The sequence below is a fragment of the Acartia tonsa genome, chromosome 14, assembly GCF_053477335.1.
Source record: "Acartia tonsa isolate MP-2025a chromosome 14, ASM5347733v1, whole genome shotgun sequence".
Lineage (NCBI taxonomy): Eukaryota > Metazoa > Arthropoda > Copepoda > Calanoida > Acartiidae > Acartia > Acartia tonsa.
The window spans coordinates 39,308,642-39,330,183 of record NC_137273.1 but is presented as its reverse complement, the minus strand read 5'-3'; the positions used below and the strand labels follow the sequence as shown (position 1 = coordinate 39,330,183).

Genomic DNA, 21,542 nt, shown 5'->3' with positions numbered 1-21,542 from the left:
AAAATATTTTTATATCTACTTACGTGGAATACTATGGAGAACAAGGACATATGCATTTTTTAATAATTCATTGAGAAATAAGGGCTGCAGATGCTTAAAAATACTTTTTCGAGGGTCATACTGTATAAGAGTCAAAGCAAAATTGTAAGTAAATTTGTTAAAAAACTGCTTGATACAGGATAATGATTATGGACATACTTACATTTTTAAAACTTGATTATAGAGTTGCTTCGCTTATAATATTGTACTTTGTTGTCCCAGGAATCAGTATACCAAAAATCAGACCAATCGGATAATTAGGTCAAATACAAATTTGTTGTTAAAAATGTAAAAAAAATTAACATGTTTAAAATGGACGTACAGACATTTTGGTAATGATTATAGAGTTGCTACGCCTTCTAACTTGTACCTAACTATTACAGGAATCACCATGCAAAATTTGAAATCGATAGGACAATTCTAACATGCCTAAATTAATGAAAAAAGCTATTTAAAAAAGTAAAAAAATCAACATGTTTAAAATGGACGTACGGACATTTTGGTAATGATTATAGAGTTGCTACGCTTTCTAAATCGTACCTAACTACTAAATGAATCACCATGCAAAATTTGAAATCGATAGGACAATTCTAACATGTCTAAATTAACAAAAAAAAGCTATCCGTGACGGACGGACGGACGTACGGACGGACGGACGTACGGACGGACGGACCGACCCTAATTATAGAAAAGCTTCGCTTTTAAAAAAAAGAGTGGCTTATTAACACAAAAAAAGGACGGCTCTACACAGGACGTTTAAGGTTCGCGTTTATAGAGTTCCCTCATCTTACGTTTGAGCTAGTAAATAAATAGACAACAAACATTATTTGGCTTACAAATCCAAAAACAATTTAGAATAAGTCAAAGGGTTAGATCATATAAAGTTTAAATGTTTCATAGACCCCTTTGTTAATATTTTAAAGAAGTTGTATCAACTTTTTTGCTTTTTATTTAAGATAGCTAGCCGGTTCTTTCAGTAAGTAGTAGATGTAAAATTTTTCATAGAATTCAGATATGCAATCGGTTTTTTTGTAGACCTCTTATTTTTTAAGTAATTTAATTTTTTTTAAAAAATAATTAAGTCGGTTTTAAGGTACTAAAACGCAACAAAATAAAAGAAGAAAATAGCCAGTATGAACAAAAATAGTAAGATCTTTAATTTGACACCTTACTTTTAAAATTCTGTTGAGTAATTGTTAAAAAAATCTATTTTTTTAACCAAGGTTTAATCAAAACATTAAACCTAAATATTTTCTCATACAGACATAAAAAATATGGGTTCATATATACCATTAGAATGAGAAAAATAATATGAGTCCATTCTAAGCGAAATTGAAAAAGTTTAAAAAAATTGTAATAAAAAATAGAAAAAATAAAAAGTTTATTTTAAGAATTGTAACTACTAAACTAGCCAATCACAAATCGCAAAAATTGACGAATCGGGAAGCTTAATCTATAAAATTAACCTATAGAATTACCAGAAAAAAAGGAGAACGTTCATACAATATATACAATAGATACTACAATAAATATAGTGATATTAAAGAACATGTGAAGAATGAAAAATTATGAACAAATATGCATCAGTCTGTTTATAAACTTCAAAACAATGCAGTTAAAAATACATTATTGTTTCTTGTGTTTAAAAAATATCTGCTACATTGCATTGTCTTTTGTTTAGGTTTTGTTCAGGTTTGGTTCAAGCTAACCCTTTAAAGCCGAAAATTATGATTCTTAAAATAAACTTATTTTTTTTATAATAGTTTTATAAAACTTTTTCAATTTTGCTTAGAATAGATTCGTAATATTTTTCTGATTCTAAAGGTATATATGAACCCATGTTTTTTATGTCTGTTTGAGAAAATATTTAGGTCTAAAGTTTTTATTAAACCGAGGTTAAAAAAATAGATTTTTTCAATAATTACTCAACAGAATTTTAAAAGTAAGGTGTCAAATTAAAGATCTTACTATTTTTGTTCATACTGGCCATTTTCTTCTTTTATTTTGTTGCGTTTTAGTACCTTAAAACCGACTTAATTATTTTTTTTAAAAACTTAAATTACTTAAAAAATAAGAGGTCTACAATAAAAACCGATTGCATATCTGAATTCTATGAAAAATTTTACATCTACTACTTACTAAAAGAACCGGCTAGCTATCTTAAATAAAAAGCAAAAAAGTTGATACAACTTCTTTTAAATGAAAACATATCAAAACTTGTTCATATTAAGATTTTATCTAAGAGTTGGGATGAATATGCATACAAAGAGGGAGGGGTCAATAGGCTGTTAATTAAACTATTTACCAAGTTTTATAATAACTTTTTCTTATTCGTTGGCTTAACAACTTTGGGGACTTCAGTGAATTTTGATTGGTTGATCCAACGTTTCACCAACATATATATGGCTGTCTTTCCATTAGATCTCAAAAACTGCTGAACTGACTTTATTAAAAGAAGCTTTAAATTTGTCTTATTAACATAATTTTTTCTATGGTAGACTTCTAACTTCTAAATGACTTAATACACCATTTTATGTTGTTATGTTATATTTGACTATAAAATACAGTACACTGGTACCTAAAATTTTATACGTGAGTTATCTTATTCGTTGGTCAAATTCATTTGCTTATTTTCCGTAAATTGTGATTAGTTGATTCTAAACCAGTGGTGTCCAAACTATCCAACCAATTAATTTAATCTACTTATGGGGTAATTTTGTTTTATTAATTTAAGGTCCATTGGCTTATCCTTTAAAGTATATGCATTAAAAGATAAACAAGCACATATAACTTATGAGTATGCTTCGCTACTCAAAATCTTTACAATTTTGTTACATCATAAAATTTGCACAAAAAAACAACATACATTTTCTTCTTTGGCTTATTAATCTATTTGACTTTTAAATGAAAAAAGATAAGAGACTTTTTCAAAGCAGGGAAATATCATCTGAAGAAAATCCTTTTATTTTACTAAATCGTTATTGAGATTTCAGTAAATGTGTTTACTAAAGAATATGAATTAAGATTTAAATATGATTTTATTACAAAAAGTATGTGTATGTTAAAAGGACGGGGGGGGCTACAAGGGTGATTATGGCACCCCCAAAATTCTTAATTTTTCAATCCCCCGCCTAATAAAAAAAGCTTGGTATCCTTGCTTATATGGTATAAAGATTAACTCCCCCCCCCCAAAAAAAAAAAAAAACTTTAATTTTAATTTTTACCCCCCCCCCCCCCCCCAAATGAAAAAGCTTTGGCGCCCCTGGTATTTTACATATACTCTTATTTTTGGAAACTTATACTAAAAGTTATAGATCAATGGAAAGCTTTTTTTTCGCATATCAATTGAATCCGAATTTTATGGTCTAAAAAACTGAAATAATCAAGTACAAAAAAATGCACACGAAATTGCGCAATAATAACCCGCGAACCTAAGACTTTTTTTGTGCGTTTTTGTGTGCTGTGCAATTTTTGTTCTTGACATAATACTATTCAAATCAATAAAAAAAAATTATTAATGTCTGTTAATGGTAAGTGGGTTAATTATGCAATACTTTTGTTTTATTAAAAAACACCCTGTAAGAGTTTTAGTATTTTATTACATCCCTAAAATTATCTTTTAATCTATCAATCAATAAATTAGTTTACATATGTTATAAAAATCAATAAAGCACTTAATCAATAGCATAGTTACTCTATAATTAAACTATGTTTGTATGTCTGTTCATCTGACGTTCTCTCTGTATTGTTAGCATTACAGTATCTACGCGTCTTTTCTCAGTACCCAGTTTGGTGCTTTCATACAAAATACTTGTTGAGCAGTGATAAACCCCTCATTGGTGGGAAAAAATGATATTAAGGGAGGGGGGAGTAGTTTTTTTTTCATAAAAATTAGTGATTATCCATCTCTTTTTAAAGGATTTTTTCTTCCCAAATCTCCTCTCATCTCCCTCATTTTTATGACGTCACATGGATAACTTTTGACTGACTTTCTACCTCTACCTCCTGCGGGTAGCGCTAATTCTGCAGGGCTACCCAGTTCCCAAAATGACCGAACCTAACGTGACCTAAAGTAATAAACAAAAAATACCCCATTATTTTCAATATATTTCGAAAATTAGGAGGTAGGGGGGATATTACAACATGTAAAAATACAATTTCTTATCTTTTATTATTGTATCTATGTTAAAAATTAAGCAGGGTTTTGTTTAATTTTTTTTTAAATTCACATTAGACATTCATACATACTTAAAACTTGAAATGTCCTGTAATTTGATATTTTTAGAATCATCATAAAAAAATCTGCTATAACTTCCACATATTATTTAATCTGTAAAACATTTATATTCGCAAAAATACAGAGTAGCATAATTTACTTATTTATTGCATTGAATTATAGACATCTTTACGCGGATAGTAAAACGAAAAATAATACGATTAATACCAGTTTAGTTACCGTTACCCCGAGGGACCGAACGCCTGGGCTTACAAAACTGGTATTTATAATATAATTTTTATTTTGTTATTCGTAGAAAATTGTCTGTAATACAATACGATACATGATTTTTCACTATAACTCAGAATCTGTTCTAATCGGTTCTAATATAGCGGATTCTAAACGGTTTTAAACTATTATGGAAAAGATATATGGATGTTTATCAATAAGAGTGAATTAATTTCTGCTACTGTAGTAATTTGCGTTTTTTTTGCTCATTATTGTGATACATATGCGGAAACTAACGCACACCCTTCTCTAAAACACCTGATAAGACCCCCCTTGAAATGTAAATAGTAAGTTTATTATATATTGATATATTAATTTCAGTGCCTCCCTGAGCCCCTATGGAAACCGGTCCCTACTCACAGAGATGGAGGTTTCAGATTCAGAAAAATCTCTCAACGGCTCTCGAAGGTAAGAATTATTTATTGTATATGATATTATATTAAAGTTTTGTGATTCAAATGGCGCAAATAGAGGAATGGATTTAAGTACGTGGATATTGCTTTTTGAAGAAATTGTCCTTTATGTCAATTGAATAAACAAACAGTTCTATAGTATAGATTTATATAAAGATAACTACCCCCCCCCCTTTCCAATGACCTCTTTCGTCTGCTATCAAATAGTTTTCTGCTACTTGGCTGTGTTAATATTCCAATGAGCAAACTAAACATCTTTTTGGTAACTTGGAACTCTTGGCCCAACAAATAAATCGTAATCAATCCTAAAATAATTTTTTGTTTTTGTGGACAAGTGTTTATGAAAAAAAAACAGCTGATAAAGAATAAATAAATCTCATAGAATTAGTTTTTTTGTTGGTCTCAAGGATCCAAAGGCCCAGACCACCAAAAAATGTGATTCAAACCCAAACTTGAAAAATATTGATTAAAAGTTTAGAAAATTCTTTTTCTCAATTTTTAGATATGTTAAAGCTAAAAAAAGTATGGTTTAGTTAAATAAATCCACTAAAATTAAAATATTTTCAATTATCTAAAACTAAAATTATAATCATTATAATTTTTGCAAGTAAAATAAAAAATCTTTATTGTTTAATTACAGCTCTACGTTTGCTTTGTTTAAGTTTTATCAACCATTTAAAAATTTTATTTTATCATCTTGAAAAAAGGTGCATATTTAGAGGCATATACTCTATACGTTTTCTTACAAGTTCAAAATTACTGTATGATTCACTTTGATCGTAACGCAATTGGCGAGTATGATTTTCTCGGCTGCTATTTAATATAGATTGCTGATTTTTCATAATATACCACTTTCCAAAGAGCCACGAGTATATAATTTTGTCTGTCGGTATTTGCGTCCTGCAGCGCAGACGTATAAATATTTTTTCATGGTTTTCTCTCAGTAGCTGTCTATAGTGCTCTAGCAAAATAGTGATAGATGTTACTGCTTTTGGCCTACCTATTCTATTGACATCATGAAATACCCTTAACCTCATCTCTTTTCTACGGGGTTTCTTTCCCCCTTTCCTTTATTTTTCCTTCTACTATGACGTCAATAGAATAGGTAGGCCAAAAGCTGTGACATATATCCCCATTTTCCTAGGGTACTAAACACAGCTACTTTCTATAATACATATTTCCTTCTTTCTCTTTCTTTTCTTCTTCTCTATTTTTATGAACATTTGCTCTACAATTCACTTTGTAAATTTATCAATCCATGATTTTTTGTGCTTAGCTGCTTTTCAACTGTACCTCATTATACCTGTTTCTAATGTTATATCTTATTTTCCAAAGTCTGTTACATCTCTTCGTTTATTGTTATAGTAGCCCTGGTTCTCTGAAGTTAGGATTCAGATGCACACGGGAGATTCATTGTTTGAATCCTTTGGCCAATCGCTAGATTGGTTAGCTTTGCGCACAGCTGTATGTATTGAATGCTACATTTTTAAGCTGACCCGCAATTTTCGTGGAAGCTACTCAATTTTTACATTCCCTGGCCTAATTGAGTATGACCTAAAAAAGCCTAAAACCAGTCGTCATTAACTCTCATAACAAATACAAGGCTTTTCTAAAGATCACATTACAGATAATATGTTTTAGTGGTCTTAAGCTAAAATTATTAATTTTTGTTTGTTGTCAATTTAAATTTCTGCTTTTGCATTCTTTCTTTCATCTTGTAAGTTTATTATCACTAGAATTGCAACGTCATAAGAAGAACTGCATTTGAGATTATCTATCTATTTTATCTACCTTATCTACTATCTATCTTCCTATCTATTTGTTTATATGTGTGTGTTCAAATGTATTGTTTTTCTTTCTTTTTTTGGAAGACACTCGTAAGAAAATTTTTTTTTTATTTTTTTCGATTTCTTGTGAGAAGGAGGTGATATTGGAAGATAATTTATATTGGTATCCAAACTCGTTGGCTCAAAAACATTGCGTGAATTGGTTTGTACAAACTAACAGTTTCTACAGAATGGGTAATTAAATGTATTATAATTGGGGATGTACAACAAGTAAAATGCTTCGGCCCTTAAACAGGCCTAACCAAAAGCATGATTTCAACAACAACAAAAAGTATGTACAATCAAAGGAATCGATTTTCCTTTTAAAGATGGTATTATGCAATCTTTTTTTTCAAATTTATGTCTTATTATATATTATGCCTATTTTTCTGCCCTTTACCTCTCCCGTTGCATTAAGAGCTCCAAGATTCTAGGTGCGCAGCCACTAGTTTATATCTTACTCAAAACAATGTATATTAGTGTCCTTTCAAGCAAAATCTAACTGTAAGAAATATTTCAAATTTGACTTGTTTTGTTATTTTTTTCTATTTTTAGAAGCACAGCAACTCTATATCTAACGCTCGTGCGTCTAACTATCACGCATTAACTTAATATAACAATTCTAATTTATGTTATCTTTTTTTAAAAGTATAATATTTTCCAGAATGGCTTCGACCCCTATTAATATCTGCTGGACTAGAGCCTGTTAGCCATACTGAAAATTCATGTTTAGCATCGTAATACAGACAAGTTTCCACGAATATTAAAATGAAAATAATAAATTAATATTATTTTTAATAGCCCGAGCCTTCGGGCCCTCGGGTCTAACAAAACTGGATTTAATCTTATAATTTCATTTCATTTTGATATCCGCGGAAAGCTTTGGGTTTTAATTGAATTTTGATTTGGTTTGTTCAAATTAGCAGTGTCTAAACTTTTTAACCAGTAATTTAAATCTACTAATTTTGTTAATCATCATTTGAGATGTACATCAATTTATCGTCTATTGTCGTATCCCTCCAATAAGCCATATTATGTATTTTTCTCGTATTCATTCGAATCCGGTGGATAGGAACCGGTTCTCTTCCATACGAAAAAACTATGTCTAGCATCGTATTATATCCAGTTTTCTACGAATATAGAAATGTACAATCATAAGATTAAAACCAGTTTTTTTAGCCAGTGCCTTCGTCATCTCGGGGCTAAAAAACTGGTTTTAATCTTATAATTGTACATTCTATGTCCGCGGAAAGCCGTTTATAATACGATGAAAGAAATAACTATTCTTGCCCAATTTTCAAAAATTCAATGGCCTAAATTGTTTAAAATCAAATAAGATTGTTCAGCTAGTTGTGAGCTGGATCTTTAAATCGTTTTAGTGGTGAGCCAGATCGGGGTGAGCCGGAGGGGTGAGCCAGATCGGTTCGGCTCACCACGATCTGGCTCAGCACTATATGATTTAAAGATTCAGCTCTGGACATAACGGCTCTTGGTACCAAAACAATATTTGCATAAAATTTTAACTTTAAATTGATCTTTCATTTTAATGCGCTTTTTTGGGGGGGTAGCTACTCTAAAATTGAGGTTGTCAGACCGAAGGAATTTCTAATAAAAGAATAAAACTAGCAGCCTTAGAAAAATGCAAAGATCTGATGGATAAGACAATGGGCGTTAAATTGATGTACAACTTCAATAAAAACAAAAAATTGATTTAAAAGATGGTGCACTGCTATTTTCAACCTACCAATCAGTATTCAAAAAAAGTTCCCAAAGTTTTTAAGCCAACAAAAGTCACCTTCCTGACTAAAAGCTAGAAATCCAATATTTTTAAGAATATTATCTACGCTTCTTTGTAGATTATATATTCCTTTTTTAATGCATATATTTAAATCATGAAATTTCAATTTTTATTGTTTTTATTTATAGAAAACGATTATGTGTATAAATATGTATTTTTTAAATTTATACATTTATATGTTTTTTATATCAATTTTTATTCTATATCTGTCAATCAATCTACAAAGTAAACACATGTATTTGTCTATCAAAATATCTTTTTTAAATACACTAGTCCCCAAAGTTTTATTCATAAACTTTAAAACTTTGGGGACTTTTTTTTATTTTTATTAATCGGTTCAATAAGTTGAGTTAAACCACTTATTGTAATCTACAGAGGGGTAATTTTGTGTACAATCATTGGGAATGTACAATGTATATCAATTTTTTGGCCATTGTCTTATCGTCTTAGATCCCTACATCTTGTATTTAGATAAAAGATTGAACCTTTTCGTTGAATCTTCATAATTGTGAATTATATGAAGGACCTTTTTAGGGATAAATTCATGATTTTTAAAAAATTGTTTTTTAATATAAATTTGCTATCTATATTTAACTTTTAGAATACCTATATAACGAACGATATATGTACATTTTCTATCTATAATATCTATCCATTCTTAGCTATCTATTTTATTTTAGGCCTTTCAGCAATATCGACGAGGACCTGGAGGATATCGAGTTCGAGGCCCCAGGTGTCCACGGGGGACACGTCCATATGGAGGCTGCGGATCTTAAACAGGAGGTTATCAATGCCTACGCTCAGGTGAATATTTATGTTGTTGTTCTTGTTGTGGTGGCTATCAGGAAGGGAGCGGATATTGGGCTGTTCATTAAACTAGTCTTCAAAGTTTTATAATACCGTCTACTTATTAGTTGACTTAACAACTTTGGAGACTTTTATTGAATTTTGATTGGTTGGTTCATTAAATAAACTTGAACCTAATAAAAAGAATGAATTAAAAATTAAATAGCAAATAAATTTTTGTACAGAAAGGAACATAAAAGGTTGACAAGGATTAAATGGAAATGATTGAAATATATTCCTAGTTTTAAGCTGTTTTTTTGTGGAAAGTCTCTTATTAACACCAGCCCCGTGTATTGTTATAATTAATATTTTAAACAGCGAAGCTACTCAATAATTTACTTTGGCTGTCAGTTGGTCAGTCAGTCCATCAGCTTTAGGGGATTTTTTCAGCTGCTCATCGAGATATGCGCCTGAATTTTTGTGAAGATTCACTTTAGATAATAATGAGCATCCAGTATGTAATTCATTTCCGTCGGTCTGTCACTCATGCTAACAATGTCCATGATTTTTTGTGCTTCGCCACCTATGAATGTTGTCATCCTTGTTTTATTTCTAGTTGAGAAACCTTGTGTTGATGTTGCGCCAGCGCGGCAAGCAGAGGCGGGCCTCGGGTGACAGCGTCGAGACAACCAGCTCCTCGGAGGAGGTCAACATTAGCGTAGGCACCCTCACTGCCGTGCTCCAGGTGCGTAGATTCCTTCACTGTTAAATTGTTTAAGTAACTGCGCAATTTTTATGCAAATTGCCTATACTTTCTATATATATAAATGGTTAACCAATATTGCAATAATAAATATGTTTAATTATGTGTTTACACCTCATTGATGATATTTATGTGGTATCCGCCGAGGATAAAGGGCAGACACCGGAGTTCAATTAGATTACGGCAGTGTGACAGACGTGGACACCTTACTATAGAGAAGCTACGCTTCTCTAGCTTTCACTAGATAATGATCAACATCTATTTCAGTTGTCACTTTATTGAAGGTTTGAAAGATACTGAAGCTATATACAACAAACAATAATAACATGGATAGGAATAAATAATCATAACATAAAAGCATAAATAATACATATACAATGGTCAGTTTGGGCAATAATGATCCCCCATCCCTGAAAAGGGTGGGGGAGAATTAAGAATACAGTTAACCATAATAAACATGACAGATTCAATCATTAATTCTAAGCGTAGGGAGGGGGTCACTAGACCCCTTCCCCAGGACTCGGGGGAGGGCCGTTGACCCTCCACCGAACCCCAGATCAGGGGTGCCATAGGCATGGCTCACGGTTGCCGAATACCACAACTCTCCCCTCGGAAGGCTGGGAGGGGGTTTCCCTACCAGACTTCCGACAGTGGTTGAGGCCTTCGGCCCGCTCCTTAGGGCTAAAATATATACAAACGATAATGATTCAATGGAATCCTAGTGGTGAGTATCTTCTTAGGGTTGATGGGCTCCCAATGTGGGATAGAAGGCAGAGGCTGGCTTGGGTTGGACACGTTGGTCAGCGCCGGCAGGTATCAGGTTTGCTGGTGGCACAGTTGTTGCTGGAACAGTCAGCAGTGGGGCCTGCTGGTTGTTGTTGGCAGCGGCTGGGGCACTGGCTGTCAGGTTGATCGTTTGAGCAGCGGCCTGTCCTCCGGAGGGGCCGCGGGGTCTGCCAGAGGGCGGTCCTGGCCTACCTGGGCGGTCATGCCCGCTGTCAGTGGATTTCATAGACACCATTTCCTCTGCTGCTTCCCTGCCGATGGGAATGGCATCCCAGTCCACTGAAAAGTCCCGGGACTTGGCATGGTTGAGCCTGGCTCTAGCCAGCGCTTTCCTATATAAAGCTGGATGGTACAGGAACACTTGTGATATCGCATTCAGGGCTGCTCGGACTCCTCCTTGTGCTGCTGCTAGGGAAATGATGGTTAGATCCCCCAGCAGTTTGAGGATCAACAACAGCAAACACAGTATGGCTGCGCCATCTCCCCACTCGTGGATGGCTTGTCTAAATCCAGCCCAGACATCCAGGGCTGCCTCTCCTTCCTCCGCCAGTCGGTCAATGTTGTAGGACACTATCCCATGGTCTCCTGTGGCCGAACAGCTGCCTTGCTGAACGCAGGAGCCATAGGATAGGCCGGTCAGCATGGCACTCTTGTATGCTGGGAACGCCAGCAGTTGTTGCCAGTCGTTCAACTCAGCCTGCGAATACAAGCCACCTGAACTGAAGTCATCTAAGGGTTCTGTCAACAACTGCTTAGGCGTATCCAGCGGGGGTGGCCTCTTCTTGGGAGCAGGGGTTAACTCTATCCAGCCTTCCTCCGCGTGCACAGTCAGGGGGTAGGTGGAGGAGCAAGGAATCTTGGTGGCGTGTTCACTGTATACCCGTGTCACAGCGTCTACAAAACCTGTGGGCTCTACTGGCACTTTGTCCCAACACTCCTTGTGTTCGCGGACAACATACTTGTGGCGTTGGCAGGTCAGCTGCAGCAGGATGTCTCCCCTCAATACCGAGAACGTGCTCCCCTGGACACGCACCGGGTGGGCCGGGTCTAGTTGCTGGAGCTTCCAGCAGTTGGCCGCTACTTCTTCTGCTGCGGTGCTTTTCATGCGCGTTTCCAGGGTAAACCCAATATAACCTGCATGGATCTGTGCTTGAAGGGGAACGTCAACATCCCTGGCCGACACTCTGGGCAGCGCAGCCGCGGCTGGGTCAGCTGCCACGAACAACGCTGGATGGTTTGTGGCATGGGCCTCGAAGTCGCAGTTCACAATCGAGGTGGGGTTGGTCATGTTGATGAAAAACTGGGCCTGATGGTCAACCAGATATGCATCCATCACCAGGCTGGGCTGGAGGCTGCGGATCAGCCTCAAGGGGCAATCTCTTCCCAGGTGGTCCCACACGTAGGTTGCTTCCCCAGTGATGCAGGACAGCTCAGAATGGGGACACTCTAGGGTCAGGTGGTCAGACTGGGACTCCATCCGTCCATCCTCCACCACATAGGTCTCCTCCTTGACCAGCAGCCGCCGCTCCTGGAGCACTAATTCGTTGCGGTATAGCTGGCCCTCAAAGTGGACGTCCTCCCCCTCGCAACCCACCCCCTCGGGGCTGTTGACAAGGGCGCCCACCATGTCGATGGTGAAGAACAGGGGGTGGTTCAGCTGGAACGTCAGTGGCTGGGTCTTGCCTGGCAACGTGTAGACTCGGTTCCTGGCCAGGTCTCGGCACGCTTCTGGGTCTATCTTGGTTGGCCTCATGAGGGTGGGGACCGAGGTCACCTTGAGGTGACCCCATACCCCACACCTGAATGTCCACTGGGACACGGTGAGCTGACAGCTGTACCCAGTGGTTTCCCTCACCTTGACTTGCTGCAGGACGTGCACTTCATGGCCCAGGGGCACCTCCTGGTGTAGGGGCTCCGTGTTACACATCTTTTCTTTATTGTAAGACGTGACATGGGTGGGGTTGGCACAGTCCCACCCCACCAGGACGTAGCTGGTTGTAGGCCACACGGCTGCCAGCAGGAGGCCCCACAGGACCATCCACCAATGGGAGAGGCTTCCAGGTAACCATCTGAAGTGCATGTGGCACAGGCTCGCCCTTACTCACTGCCCTCCCCTGCCCTAGGAACTCAGGTGCATGTGGCACAGGCAAGTCCTTATTTTCCCAAATTTCAATCTCCCCAGCCTCAGGTGCAGGGGGCACAGGCAAGGCTGGGTGTTTACAATATTTTGGATACAACACATTTAACAAATTCAACTTATCCTGATGTTGAGCAGCTGGGTTCCCTTGGCTGGCAGGGGGCTCTGGATGGCAGGTAGCTGGACTCTCCCTGCAGGCTGGTGGCGCTGGCTGGCATGTAGCTGGGCTCTCCCTGCAGGCTGGTGGCGCTGGCTGACTGGGGGTGACGGGTGTCACCCCTTCCTCTGGGACCGCTGGCTCGTTCCAGGACTCAGGTCTCTCGGTGGCGGCGACGGTTGTCGCCCCAGACATCAGGTTGGAGGCTGGCTCGTTCCAGGATCCAGGTATCTCGGTGGCGGCGAAGGTTGTCGCCCCAGGCACCAGGTGGGAGGCGCTGGATAGCACCCCCCCATCATCCCAGGTGGCGACGCCGGGTGGCGTCCCATACATCGATGCAGAGGTGCTGGCTAGCACCTCCTGCCTCTCTCGTTCAGCGGCTGCCAGGGCCTCCCCATACACCGTCTCAGGGACGCTGGGCAGCGCCCCTCCACTCTTGCTGGGTAGGCTCAGTCGGGCAGGTTCCATCATGTTGAGGCTAAAAGGCTGGGGCCTCAGCACCTCTGGCTCGGCTATGTTGTTGGGCTGTATCAGCTCTGGCCCCAGATGGTTAAGACTGAAGCCTAGGCCAACCCGGTTGGGTTCAGCCGCGCCGCCCAGTACGTTGATCCTAGCTGGGACAGTCCCAAACTGCGGCATCCCATCGGCTCGGTCCGCAGCTCTGGGGGCGGCTGCTTGCTGTGGTGGTGCTGGGGGCGCGCTCCCTTCCATATGGGCCACTCTGCTGGGCTTCCCTGGAGGGGCACCCTTGTCGGCGGTGCGCCTGCGGCTGGCTACCTGGGCCCAGTCGGCTCTACAATCGGCCGCCGTGTGACCGTCATAGTGGCAACGCTCACACTTGGCAGAACGGTCACGGCGTGGCTGGGTGCGTCTCTCCTCTAGGCTAACTTCCACAGGCGTTGGGCAGTCTCGAGCTCGGTGGCCTCTCCCCTGGCAGCGGTAGCAGCGGCCTGGAACCTTGTCATCTGGAGCGACCTTCCCCATCTGGTGGAGACCCGGAGCCAAGGAGCCAATCTCCATTGGCTCCGACTCGTCATATTGGGGCAACTGGATGCAGGCAGATCCAGTCAGCCCGTCGGTCGAGTCCACTAAGCACACACCTTCCTTCAGCTGCTTAGTAACCATGGTCACGGTGAACATGGCCTTACGAGTGTACTCAGGTACACTCGTAATTTCATGGTTCATCATGAGGCGTTTTACGTTGGCGTTACGAATTCCACGATTTAATTCGTCCACCAACAACTCAAGATCCTCATGGTTGTAGGCGTCCCTATACAAGGCGCACTTAGTTGATATGTACGCTTGTATAGGTTCTGTCGAGTGTTGCTTGTAATCCCTAAACGCTTGTTTAAGCGTTTGGGATTCAAAAGCAGGGCGAAATAGCAACTCACACTCGGTCTTGACCTGTTCGTAGGTCAAGGCTTGGCCTGCCTCGCCAAACAGATGGGACGCCATTTCCGCCGCTTGCCCTACCAGTGACAGTAGTAGGGCGTTGCGGCGGTTGAGGGAATCATGAGGTGGCACGCGGTAAGCCGCCCATGACATCTCAAGTCTGCGGATATGTGCCGACCAGGATTGCTTGGGCGGCCCTCTAAACTCCGGCAGATTGCTCAGCATCAGCTTGCGGTACTCGGCTGGGGCCGGCTGAGGGTCATCCTGGAGCCATCCTGGGGCTTGGTCACCTCCTGGGGCTTGATGCTGGTCCATTGGGTCAACGGTGAAACGGCGGGCACAAAGTTATACAGTACTAAAATGGATGGTTTGTCACTTGAGGCTTCCTAGCCTAACAGCCAACACTGTTTGTATCACTAGGTTGGGAGTTTAGTTACAAAGATATAACTTAGCTGTACTTATCACTAGTTAGGTGTTGAGGTTGTAGGGTAGGCTGGTAGAGGTAGATAGATGTTGAGGGTCTGAACTGCTGTCAGGAACTGATTGGGTTTTCCTTTATCACACTAGAGCTAGAAGGAAAGAAACTTGCAATTCTTTATTTGCTAAAAATACCCCTGTTAAATGCTATGGAGTAGCTCCGCTCCGGTGTGAGTGTGTGTGTGTGTGTGTGTGTGCGTGGAATCTCCTGTCCTTGTAACGCGCGTTCGCGCCGTCAAATCCGCGCACACGGGGAAAACGCGCTCTCACCCCTCAACTCGCTCTCTCATTGGTCCGCTTCGTCCGTTGGATTTATGATATTTTCCGCACTCTGTTGCGCTACCCGTGAATGGCGCTCTGTGTATCCGATCGCTAGCTCCACACTACAGACGGACTTAGTCTAGTGTGGGTAGGAAGGGGGAAGCGCGTGAGGGGACGGGGGTAACTGTGTGCTGGTGTAATAGGGCCTTTTCTTCTTAATCTTAGGCTTATCTATTATATCACCCTGATTGTATTTGCCTTCAATGGAGAGGGGCCCCTCCCTTTCCCTTGGAATAAGGGGTGTATTGTTGTTGTGCTGTGGGCTTGAGATTGTTTTGATTGTATATCAGGGTCTTGATTATATTACATCTAGCTTCTATTTTTGTCCTTATCACAATTGCATAACAGATTTGTTTACCAACTCTGTTCTATTTTTAGCTGTTATCACAATACACAGTAATCCAAGCCTGTTCTATTCTTAGATTTATCACAACACAACAATTTGTTTGCCAAGCTTTGCTCATAAATCTATTGTTTGGCCATCACACTAGGGTGGTAATCCCTGCAAATGTGATATAATATCTGTTTTCTAGATGGGTGGCTGCGTTGTAGCTTCTCAGGATACTCGGGGTTGACGTAGTTTTTCTCTGTTCTGGTGCACTACACTCGTATGTTAGCTCGCAGCTTGCAGCTATGTGGCATGTTTCAGCCTATCGGCGGCAGGGAATGTCCCGTCCTGCTAGCGCCGCTGATCCAAATCCGGCTGATGGCGGCAGGAAATGTCCCGTCCTGCTAGCGCCACTGGTTCGGATCCTGCTATTTCTTGCAGTAAAGTTGGCCTATTTCCAGCCGTTTACACTTATTTGGCTTGTTTCAGCCGGTCCGCAGGCCTGTTTCAGCCCTTTTGGCGCTCAATTCTCCGTTAGATATCAGCGCTGCTCGCGGTTATTCGTCAAATTTCGCTGTCTCGCTTCCACAACTGCCGGATGCAGAGTTAAACTTTGCTGTCCAGGGTGGGTAATTCAGGTTGCTTGTGTCAGTTTTGCCAGATTCACTGCTGGGAGTACCTTAGCCTCAGATGCGCGTCTGCTCTACACTTGTGGTTCGCCGTAATCTCACACAGCTGTCACCAAAGTTGTGGTATCCGCCGAGGATAAAGGGCAGACACCGGAGTTCAATTAGATTACGGCAGTGTGACAGACGTGGACACCTTACTATAGAGAAGCTACGCTTCTCTAGCTTTCACTAGATAATGATCAACATCTATTTCAGTTGTCACTTTATTGAAGGTTTGAAAGATACTGAAGCTATATACAACAAACAATAATAACATGGATAGGAATAAATAATCATAACATAAAAGCATAAATAATACATATACAATGGTCAGTTTGGGCAATAATGATCCCCCATCCCTGAAAAGGGTGGGGGAGAATTAAGAATACAGTTAACCATAATAAACATGACAGATTCAATCATTAATTCTAAGCGTAGGGAGGGGGTCACTAGACCCCTTCCCCAGGACTCGGGGGAGGGCCGTTGACCCTCCACCGAACCCCAGATCAGGGGTGCCATAGGCATGGCTCACGGTTGCCGAATACCACATTTACATATCAAGTTTTATCTATGTATTCATTTTCATAACTGAATATTTATCTATCTGTCTATTCATCTATCTACCTAATTGTAATCTTACCTTCTAACCATCATAATATCTTCTATTTATTATAGTAGTAACTAATTATCTATCTATAATACTAAATAATAAATATGTATCTATTCATAACACTATCTATCTATCTATCTCTCTATTTAGAAGCTGAAGGGTCTGTTACATGACTTGCCTAACTATTTATCTATTCATACTATCTATTTATCTATAGTACTAACTATCTATCCATCTATTCATAGTACTAACTAATTATCTATCAAGAGCCTGCTACATAACATGCTAAGGGTTGAGGCTACGGGTACCTGCCTAACTATCTTTCTATTCATACTTTCTATCTATCCATAGTACTAACTATCTATCTATGTATCTATCTATCTAAGAGCTGATGCTAAGGGTACCTACTTGACTATCTATCTATCCATAGTAATATTTATTTACCTAGGAGCTGAAGGGCCTACTCCATATTGACCTCCTGAGGGTTAAGGCTAAGGGTACCTGCCTAACTATCTATCTACTTTTACTATCTATCCATAGTAATATCTATCTATCTAACTAGGAGATGAAGGGTCTGTTACATGATCTGCTAAGGGTTGATGCGAAGGGTACCTGCCTGACTATCTATCTATCGATCCATAGTACTAACTAACTATCTATCTAGGAAGGGCCTGCTACATGATCTATTAAGGGTTGCGGCAAAGGGTACCTGCCTAACTATCTTTCTATCCATACTATTTATCTATCTATCCATCTAGGAGCTAAAGAGCCTACTACATGACCTGCTAAGGGTATCTGCCTAACTATCTTTCTATCCTTACTAGATTTATCTATCTATCAAAAGTACTAAGCATTGCGACTAAGGAAACCTTCTTAACTATCTTTCTATCCATACTATCTCTCTATCTATCCATAGTATCTAACTATCTATCTATCTAGGAGCTGAAAGGCCTACTCCATGACCTCCTGAGGGTTGAGGCGAAGGGTACCTGCCTGACCTGCGGGGCTGATAGCAACCAGAAAATTAAATTAGAGGTAAGTAATTATTTCTCTTTTTAAAGCGAAGCATGTATAGAATTAAGATTCCTGTAACTTGTTTGATAATTTCTAGAACAGTTAGGCATAATTTACAACAAGGCATAATTTACATACATATTAACACCATGGACGCATTTGCCACCTAATCATAGAGTTGCTACGCTTCTTATATTATGCCAGATAATTAAAGGAATCTTTATAAAAAATTGTGTACGGACTGACAGATGGACATACACACTATTACAGAAAAGTATTGCATAAAAAACGGAGTTTTTAAAACCATATTTTGAATGATTAATCTTTTGTTGTTTAAAATATTAAAACATTTATTTGAGTCATTTACTTAAAGGACACGCCCTCAATGAATAAGGATTTTTCTTCTCAATATAAAAATTTCCTTACATAAAAGTAACTGGATGTCTTTCTGTCTATCTGTTGCTTACTAACCGCTGGACCGATATGGTTCTCCTTTACAGTACATATAGATTTAGAGAAGTTTTATAACTAATAACATTAAAGAATGGCTTCAAAACCGATAAATATCCGCTGGATTAGACCCGGTTCTAGGCCATACTGCCTTCGGCTTCTCGGGGCTAACAAAACTGGAAGGGTATTAACTATTTAAAGAGGTGCCTTTACCCTCCCATCCTGGAAAAACTTCAAAATATTTTTTTACTTTTAAAAACTAGAATTGAAAATAATGGGTTAACTAATCTTAAATTCTTTTTTTCTTTAAACAATTACTTTAAAAAGACAGTCAAATACCCTGTACTGTAAATTTGAACCCTTTCTTAAAAATCATCTAAAAGAAAAATGGGTGGGTAGCACTTTTTTTCTTTAGATATTAAGATAAATAAATTGTATAAAAAATTAAATTTTTAAAAGTGAAGCTACTCTAAAACTTCAGTCACTTCTTGCATTGCATACGTCGAACGAACCATCACTTAGCCATTATAAGTTGTAAGTGTTTAAGAACTAAAATACAAATCTAACTTCATGAATTTAAAAAAAAACTCAACTCAAATAAATTTACTAGCGGCTTTGCCCCTTACATCCATCGGATCTGTATTCAAAAGGACAGAAAGGGGACTATAAAATTAAGACTAAAATCTGAAAATTAAATAGCCGGCCTTAAACCATCTAAGCTTAACTAAAAATTGAGTACCCAATTAGTTCAATAGTTATTAAGATTTTAAGCTTCAGACAAAAAACATTACTGCTTTATATTACAGGATAAAAAGCATGCCTTTTTTATATTTGAATATTTGAGTCTTGGTTTAAGTGAAGTTTTCCAAAAACTAATTTTTTCCTAATTTTCTTATCACTATACCTTACAACTAATTCAATAAGTAACACTCTTTTTTTCTTTTATCTTAGTTCTATGTCTATAGTCTATGTAGTATGTATGCTCTTAATATTAGAGTTATTAGTTATAGAGAAACATCATTCATAGGTAGCATAGCGTTCAATATCCATCAAATTTAAACATTATTATTGTCTATTAATATATATAAGTTGGAAAGAATTTTAATGTTAGAGGGAGATTTGAAATCTGCATTAAATTTTAAGGATTTTTTTTTATAAAATTCGTTTTTGTATAATTCTTTATCTAAAAGTTGAAATACAATTTAAGTTAATTAATTTTGACATCTGTGATTGGTGGATTGAAAATTATCTGCGCTCTGATTGGAGAAGCTTAAGTGTCGCAAATCTTTCAACCAATTAGAGCGCAGGTAGTTTCCAATCCACCTATCCTAATGGTCAAAATTTATGAACTTAAATTGTATTTCTGCTTTTAGATAAAGAATTATACAAAAAAACGAACTTTATAAAAAATTCTTAAAATTTGATGCAGATTTCAAATCTCCCTCTAACATTAAAATTCCTTCCAACCTATATATCCTATTGTCTGTCTATAGACCAGATATGCTCTTAAAATTATAGAGTTACTGGTATGACAACGTCCATAGGTAGCATAGCGATTTACATCAATATTAAGCCTTTCTATTATCTATTGCCTATGTATGCTCTTAATATTAGAGTTAATAGTTATAGAGAAACTAGGGTGACAACATGGCGTTCAATATCAATCACTATTAAGCATAATTATGTTTTGAATGATTGTTTTATAGGTCAGGTAATGTTAGGTCGTGTTGGGTAGGTACAGGGTAGTCCTAAAGGGTTTAAGGCATCCAAGAAATAGGTCTGGCATGGTTAGAGCATCCGCAGGGGTTATGCATAAAAGAAAACTCTCTTTCGCTTCAGTCTGTAAGGAAATTTTTTTAATCAACTTTTGCTATTTCTAATAGCTTGTTTTGTGTGTTCCTAATTAATAAAAATGTATTATAATGCATGATTTTGCATTTTTAAAAGCGGGGTATTCTATCTATCCATCTATCTATCTATCTATCTATATATATATATATATCCAAGGTGGAGCTACACCTCACCCAAGAGAGCCATGAGAAGCTGGAACTATCTATCTATATATCTGTCTATCAAGGTTGAGCTCCACCGCACCCAAGAGATCCATGAGAAGCTGGAACTATCTATCTAGGTTGAGCTCCACCGCACCAAAGAGAGCCATGAGAAGCTGGAACTATCTATCTATATATCTGTCTATCTAGGTTGAGTTGCACCGCACCCAAGAGAGCCATGAGAAGCTGGAACTATCTATCTATATATCTTTCTATCTAGGTTGAGCTACACCGCACCCAAGAGAGCCATGAGAAGCTGGAACTATCTATCTATATATCTGTCTATCTAGGTTGAGCTACACCGTACCCAAGAGAGCCATGAGAAGCTGGAGCGCCGGCTGAAACAACACGAGGAGGCTGCTATCTATCTATCTGTCTATTTATCTATCTATGTATTCAAGGTTGAGCTCCACCGCACCCAAGAGAGCCATGAGAAGCTGGAGCGCCAGCTGAAGCAACACGAGGAGGCTGCTAAGAAACGCGATGACGAAATTAGGGATCTTATGAGCAAGGTAAGTTGTTAAACTCTACAGCGGCGGTTTTCTCAGAGTGTACACGGTTAGGGAACTGGCCCGGTGGGAATAGGGACCCCTCAGAGCTTAGGCATAAAGAAAATATACACCCAACCCCTCTAGTCTTAAATTCTAAGTTTGATACTACTGCTTTATATAATGTCAATAGGATGTCGTTTTGTCGATAAAATATCATCCATGACCATTTTTATTTAATGCCATATAATCGAAAGAAATCATTAAAATTACATGACTACGTTATGCTAACATTTTTCTTGGTATAATTTGATTAATCAATTGCCGGTAATATGTTAGCCATGGCTACTTTGATTTATACCATTCTGGTTATTTGTCGATTTTTTTAGTAACGAGGCTACTCAATTCTTCTATGTGACCGTCTGTCTGTCTATCTGAAACATTTTTTGGGAAAAGTGATTTTCTCGGCTTCTTCATAACATATAAGACTGAAATAATTTATGAAGATTCTCAGTACCAATTAGCATTCGGTAT

General features: G+C 38.4%; 1 protein-coding gene across 1 annotated transcript in view; it reads left to right on the top strand.

The window, feature by feature from the left end:
- Nucleotides 1-21,542, top strand: part of LOC145306063 (bicaudal D-related protein homolog) — a 318,688-nt gene that overhangs the window by 153,056 nt on the left and 144,090 nt on the right. The window contains exons 12-16 of the mRNA XM_080147993.1: nt 4,865-4,951; nt 9,261-9,384; nt 9,983-10,111; nt 17,945-18,040; nt 20,922-21,032. Of these exons, the coding sequence (XP_080004119.1) occupies nt 4,865-4,951; nt 9,261-9,384; nt 9,983-10,111; nt 17,945-18,040; nt 20,922-21,032 (547 nt within the window). The remainder of the gene's footprint in view (nt 1-4,864; nt 4,952-9,260; nt 9,385-9,982; nt 10,112-17,944; nt 18,041-20,921; nt 21,033-21,542) is intronic.